The sequence below is a fragment of the Punctularia strigosozonata genome (assembly GCF_000264995.1).
Source record: "Punctularia strigosozonata HHB-11173 SS5 unplaced genomic scaffold PUNSTscaffold_15, whole genome shotgun sequence".
NCBI lineage: Eukaryota > Fungi > Basidiomycota > Agaricomycetes > Corticiales > Punctulariaceae > Punctularia > Punctularia strigosozonata.
Genome location: NW_006767447.1, coordinates 286,055 through 293,026, shown reverse-complemented (window position 1 = coordinate 293,026; position 6,972 = coordinate 286,055). Strand labels below are relative to the sequence as shown.

At 56.8% G+C, this 6,972-nt stretch overlaps 3 protein-coding genes across 3 annotated transcripts; all 3 read left to right on the top strand.

Annotated features, from left to right (window-relative positions):
• Positions 1–125: 125 nt before the first annotated feature.
• Positions 126–3,474, top strand: PUNSTDRAFT_138088 (uncharacterized protein; the record flags this gene model as incomplete). The annotated part of the gene is made up of 5 exons (XM_007387751.1): positions 126–1,565; positions 1,601–1,879; positions 1,934–2,865; positions 2,923–3,338; positions 3,392–3,474. 5 exons carry the CDS (start codon positions 126–128, stop codon positions 3,472–3,474), a joined length of 3,150 nt encoding a protein of 1,049 aa, XP_007387813.1.
• An 834-nt stretch (positions 3,475–4,308) lies between these two features.
• PUNSTDRAFT_34497 (uncharacterized protein) lies at positions 4,309–4,521 on the top strand (the record flags this gene model as incomplete). The annotated part of the gene is made up of 1 exon (XM_007387750.1): positions 4,309–4,521. A coding segment is annotated over one exon (213 nt), but the record flags the coding sequence as incomplete, so codon positions are not given.
• A 461-nt stretch (positions 4,522–4,982) lies between these two features.
• Positions 4,983–5,906, top strand: PUNSTDRAFT_138087 (uncharacterized protein; the record flags this gene model as incomplete). Its single annotated transcript, XM_007387749.1, has 1 exon — positions 4,983–5,906. One exon carries the CDS (start codon positions 4,983–4,985, stop codon positions 5,904–5,906), a length of 924 nt encoding a protein of 307 aa, XP_007387811.1.
• Between the last annotated feature and the right edge of the window lie 1,066 nt (positions 5,907–6,972).

Genomic DNA, 6,972 nt, shown 5'->3' with positions numbered 1-6,972 from the left:
CGTCTCCGCCTCTGGAAACGACTTCTCAACTGGATTCTTCGCCCTCGACGACTCTCTCGCAACGGCCCACACCCGGCTCCAACGCGACAGTCAACGGACCGCTCGATATATGACTCAAGGACAATATGATGTACGCTACTCGTACCCCCCTCTCTGACGCTGAACTTACAGAAATTCTTCGGTTCGGCAGAGAGGAGGGCGGCTGGACTCGCCTTCCGGACCCGACTTCCCCTTCGCCGGCGACAATCTATGCTCCGCAGCCCCGCCCTGCTACGAACCCCGACACCTCGTCGAACACGCTACACGCCAACTCTATACAATTCCCGAGCACACCGCACCCACTCACCGGACGCGTCCTCGACGACGAAGACTATCGGCCCATCGTCGCGGAGGCCGAAGGAACAAGCGAAGATGTCGACTTCCCTGGGTACTACCGGGCAGCCGGTTGCCTCATCCCTCTCGGCGACCCTCTATTCAGCGAGAATCGGCTCAAAGCCCCGATCCGTGCCGAATCGCCCCCGTTCTACCCAAACTCGATCCATCTCCTGATGGCCTCCGACCGCTCGTATTTCAAGACTCTCTCGGCGCCTACGACCCCCAAACCAGCTTCGCCGGACGACCCTCACTCGTGCACCTATGTCATCAAGCTGGTCCCTCGCGACGACCCTCGACTTAACGGCCATCCGTTCAAGCCGAGCCGACTTCCCGGCCCTGGCGAACCCGTTGCGCCGCACTGGGTCAACGAACAGACCCCGCTGCTGTACATCAGCGAAGGTCTATTTCAGATATTATCGGTCGGCTTTGCGCTTCGCCCGTTCCGCGAAAGCATAAGTCGATTTCTTTCTCAACTACCTACGGCCTCTAACTACAAGAACTCACAGGGCAGCCTCGAATATCGCAAGAACTTTGACGAAGCGGTGGACCGTCTCCGAGAAGACGGGATCGACCCTTACCCCGAGCTCTTGGGGTATTATCGTGAGGACGGCTACGCCATTCCTATTGGCCAACCGCCCTCGAGCGACCACCGAGTCAAGCTGCCGATCCGAGCCACGTCTCCTCCAGGATTCCCTCGCTCTATTCACGACCTCGCCATCGCGGCACCGCTGGTATTCCGACCGTTATCCGCACCTTCAACGCCCCGACCCCCTGAAAGCCAGTACCACGTTTCGAGGACGTACGTCCTCGAACTGGTACCGCATGGCGACCTCAGGCTCTGTGGCCGCATGCTCCGAAGCAGCCGGCAGCCTCTGCTCGGAGAAAATCTCTCACCTCACCATACCGACGACTCGACACCTCGGATGTACTTCATCGAAGACGACTTCAACATTCTCGTCAGCATGACACGAGAAGCGCAATCCGAGGCCTCCAACATCGACTCACCCGAGAACGGCTCCCCTCCGATGACGCAAGTACAAGATGAAGAGCTTCAACAAGCTCTGCTCAACGGCGAGTTCCCCGCCCTGCCCGACGAATACTATGCCACCGCCGGATACGCGATTCCGATGGGGAACCGCCCGACAGCCCCCTTCGAATCAAAGTCCCTATTCGCGCCGCCTCACCCCCCGGTCTCCCCGGCTCAATCCACGACCTCTCAAAGCAGATGCCGCGTATCTACCGCCCGCTATCTGCGCCGACGACACCCGATCCACCCGCACGTGACTATCCGACATCATGCATGTACACTCTCGAACTCGTTGACGACCGCGACCCTAGGCTCGCCGGGAAACATCTCCGAGCACTATACCGCGACTCGGATGGCTCAACTCCCGCGTCGCACTCGGTCACCGACGAAACGCACCGCCTTCTCTTCAGCCACGGACTGTTCAAACTACTGGCGCGGGTCTCTCATCAAGCGATCCGCAACCAAGCTCGTGAACAGGTAAGCCGCTCGACTTATGCTCTCCGACACTCACCGGTACTAACGACAACTCAGGAGCTCGCAGAAATGCAGGCACGACGTCAGCGTCTCGAATTGCCCGACATCGACATGGACGCCTCCGATCTTCAGGGCCCCATGCGTGCCAATGCACTCGTTCTGTCACCTCCGGTCCCGCCTCACCTATCGCTTCCCGATCCGCTGACGACACTTCAACACGCACCGCTAGCCGGAAACAAACTCTTGCGACGCCTCGACAGACTCAGGATCGCGGAAGGACCCGCAGCTGAAGACCGCCCGCCCACACCTCGACCGCCGATGGAAGGAATCGAAATCAGCGTAGAGCATCGACTCCGATTCCCGCCCACGAACGCCATCCTCAATGACCCCGGCATGCCATACTATCGCACCGACGGATACTTGATTCCCATCGGCGAGTCTCCGACCAGCGCCAACAGGATCAAGATCCCAATGCGACTTCAAACGCCTCCGGGGTACCGCGGCACCGTCCACGCGCTCTCGCAGGTCGACCCGTCCCTCTTCCGCCCGATGTCAGCGCCTCCGACTCCCGAACCAGCACCCGAAGACTATCCAACCTCGCAACGCTACCATCTCTTTCTCGACGCACCCCGGGACCCGGCCGAACGCCAATCTCCATTCTCCATCGAAAGCTCTCTGGTACCTCCTCAAGACGATCGCCCCTCGACGCGAACGCTACGGGACTCGGACCCGTACCTCTGGTTCGACAAGGCCCTTTTCGACTACCTCCATATCACTTACCCCCTCGCCGACGGATGGAGCAACAACATCAACGATCCAGCGACGTGTCTCCCCGGCCCCGAAGGAGGCGACGCGCCCGAGTTGCCCACCGTCGATGAAGAGACGCACCTCGCCGAATACGACCGCCTCACCATCAACTACCCGGTCTCCACCGAGCGCACAACGGTGACGCCACCCCCGTCCATCTGGCGCAACGAGAACGATCCTAGGTACGTCTACCTAAATTCGGTCTTATTCTCCAGAACTCATCTCTTTGAACACACTAGTAACGGCCCTGTACCGGCCTTCTCGCGCTCGGACACGACGACCCCTGCGAGCGAAGAACGTCCTCGAACCCCCGCCGGCCGTGGACGTAGCATGTTCCGGGTCATGTATGACCGGATATGCGAGCTCACCGAGGCTACTCAGTTCACCGTGGCCGCCATCGCCACGCTCCTCTCAAGCCACGCATCATTCTATCGCACCGCCCGCACTCAGCACGAAGCCATGCAAGCGGCTCTCTCGCAAGTCCTCGAACAGGTCGCCGCCACGTCCGACGCCGTCGCCGAATACGCTACCGACCACCGAAACTTCGTGGACCGACTCACCGGCGACGTACTCGATCTCCAGCTCGACATCAATGCTATCCGCACCAATGTCGAGGCCTGGAACTGGACACCGGAGGACGGCGACGAAGTCGACGGTACGTTATTTCTCTTCACCGACAAACCGCCGCCCTCGCTAACTACCACTCAGTCGACCATATTCTGCGCTCTTCGTCCAGCTCCAGCTCGGACATCGACATATCCGCCGCCGACTACAACGACCTCCAGCCGTGAAGACTCCGCCGCAACGACTCCTCAAGATGCTACGCGCCCCCAAGCATGTTCGCAACCTCACCGTTCCACCCGCTCCGGCCTGCGTCGCTCTCTAACTACAAGAAATATGCGCTCGGACTCGCGATCAACTGTAAGCGATACGTATTTGGACTATGTACATGTACAATCCTTCCCGGCCTCGCGAACTTGTATCCTCCGTCCCACCAGCTCCCCGACTCCTCCGCCTCGGTTATGAAAGTTCCCAGTAGTGTAGAAACTTCCCCTGTTGCTCGGAAAGTCATGTATCCTATGAGAAATGATATCGAAAATGTACGGAATGACTTACCTGGAGAATTACCGGAAATCCTGAGCCTCGGACTTCGAGTTTCTGAAGCGCCACCCACCGGGCCGTCGGAGTTCGAATCCACGGAGGATGAGTGGGTCACTGCGATATGGCTCGGAGATGCGGCCGACCTACCGGAGAATGTGCGAAATCAGCCCGAAATAATATACCTTGACTCACAAATGTCGTATTTCAGCTCTAACACAGTACAAATAAGGACTGAAGATGATATTAACGGCCAGGCCTATAAAGCCTCGAATAGACTGTCTAGTAACCGTGAGAAAGTGACCCAGGAATTTGGCCAAACCGGACGAACTGGCGATAAGGGACCGAAACATGGACTTGTGAAAAATCCCGTGTTGGTATTTGGCGCGTACAAACGAGTTGACAGGAAAATCAAGCCAGTACCTGGAGTATACCCAGAAGATGCCAAGGTAACCAGGCAGTTTCCTCGCAACCCTCTGATTGGCTTGACAAAGTTACCGGAGCACGGTTTTCTCAAAGATCCCCCGAAGGACGGCGACCTTGTCCTATTACGAAACACGGCAATTGAGAAATCACACAATCGGAAAGCAAAACCCAGGTATCTAGGCCCTTTCCAAGTCATTGGAAAATCAAAGGGCGGGTCGTATGTGATTCGAGAACTTGATGGAACGTTTATCAGGCGTGGCATAGCGCCATTCCAGATCCTACCCTATCGGGCTAGAATGCAGGAATATGTCCCGGCAGCCGAACTGCGGGAGGATCCGTTCAAGCGAGATGACGTCATGGATACCGGATCCGATGAGTTCAAAGCAGAACAATTCCATGAAGAAGACGAGAGTGACGGAGAAGGGTAGGAAGGCAGAAGAAGAAGTCTGAATATTCCACTCCGCCCATGAGAAATGCCAAGGGCATCCCTCATGTGAATCCTAGAAGGCCGAATTCAGGAAGCATGACAGCGGCCCCTGAAAGAAGCCACGACAGCCAGACAAACGGCGACCGAGCGCAGTACTCCAGACCACCGAAGAACGGTTGGTCCTACGAAAGGAAACGAAGCGCCACAAAGCGGAAATACTTGTGGGAAAAGTAAGGAAGCCCGCACACGCAAAGTACCCGCACGCAACAGTCTGACTGCTCCCCCCATACCGCGCACGCACAAATGGGACAGTCTCCCTCTCACCTCTACGTTCGCCAACGTCCTACCATGCCATACGATGAACTTTCGTCTGGACCTAATCCGTTCCCCAGCCAGGTAGACAACGCTCTACCTTCTCGACGCGAGAAAGACGACCAACAATCCATCCATAGCCACGACCGGCTAGAGCTTCCCAGTGATGCTCAGGATTTCGATACGACTGACAGCGACACCGACTCCCGCTCCGTAACCTTTGCCGCCAACCCAGAATATTATAATCACTTAACGACCAACATCGCTCTCTGGCAACGTCGCTCTACTATGACCCCGCAGCCGGGGGACTTGTGGAGCATCCTCGATCCCGATGACCTCGCGACCATGTCATGGGACGAGTGGATCCCCCTCGTATTCGACTCCCCCTCTGACCGCAGCATGGCCGGATATGCGGGACGTGATGGCTATAGCTGGTCCAACGGCCCACCCCTCCAAACCCTCCGACCCGCTCACCTGCTTCGACGAGAGGCCCTGGACGCTGAGCCTGGTCCGGCACTCCCGGCTCCTCCATTCCCCAACCCACTTATCCCGCGCATTGGCTGCCTGGACAACGGCAGCTTCTCGATCCTCGCCGTTCCAGTCGACGTAGAGAACCCCTTTATATGGACGCTCACGGCACCCATCCTCGGGGACGTACACATCGGCATACACATCCGCATGGAGTACGCCAGCACCTGGGTGTGCGGCACCGTTCGGTCCATATTCCGACTGCACGACGACTGCGTCACCTTTTTCGTGCATGGGATTGTTGTGTTTTCCGGACAGGTCATCAACTCGGAGCGCGTCATGTTGCGCGTCACGCCGGAGCTCGCCCGCCTTTCAATGCGAGATTGGACAAAGCACAACGTTACCAAAACCGCCGACGCGACCATGCAAGCCGACACGTTTAGCAGCTGGGAAGGACCACGGGTGGCGATGGCAAGGGAAGAGGACGTGTAAACTCGTTATCGATTTTTTTGTATTAGATTATACGAACGCAGTGCCGGGATATGCAACGGACATCGAAAGGAAAATAAGGGGCATATCGCAAATAATCCGACAGGGAGTGTCTGACACCAGGACAATGAACCAGTAACCAAGGAATGAGGTAGGAAGGCGCGTGCGAATAACAAATAGCAAATAGAACGAAGTTAGGACGAGTAACCTTTGCCGTTGTCCATCATTCCCCTCCTTACTCACTTACCATGGGACAAACGTACCGCTTGCGCAACTCTCTCGACCGAGATCTCCCAGCCGAAGAGACAGCCCCTCCCTGTAAGGCTCAAAAAAGATGGAATCATGGCTTCATCGCTAACTATCAGAGTAGTCATGGTAGAAACACCTCCACTCCAGACACCGGAGGAACCCACCCTGCAAGACTGGTGGATGGAGTCCGAGGAGCGTGCTATCACTAGTCATGCTTTGAGTAACGAGCGGGACTCCGAATCTACTTCTCCCACCTATTGGCCCAGGAATGATCCCCCTATCGAATCGACCAGTCATCTTCGCCCCCATACAACCAATGAGGCTACTAGGCCAGGCGAACTTTGGGATCTCCTTTCCGCAGAACCAAGAGAACACATTCACTTGGAAGACTGGATTCCACTCGTCTTTGACACCCCCAATGACACCGAAAGACACGACTTTAGATCTCGGGGGTGCTACACCTGGAACATCGGCTCTCCTGTTCATGCCCTGCACCCAGCCAGCCTGCTCCAGATCGAAGCCCTGGATGCCGATGAAGACTTGCCGTACCGAGCTCCACCCATTCCAGACTCCATCATTCCACCTACCACGTGCCTAGACGATGGTGTTTACCAACTTTATGCCTCACCTACTCCCACTTATGAGCTCCGCACTTGGGAACTATGTGCCCCCGTAGTCGGCAACATTTGCATAGGGATACTCGTCGCCATAGAGCGAAGCAATGTCGCCATCTCCGGAAGCGTAACCGACATTGTTCACCTCGCTGCACAATGTGTAACATTCCGTATCGAAGGGACCCTACGGCGTGCCAACCTGCTTG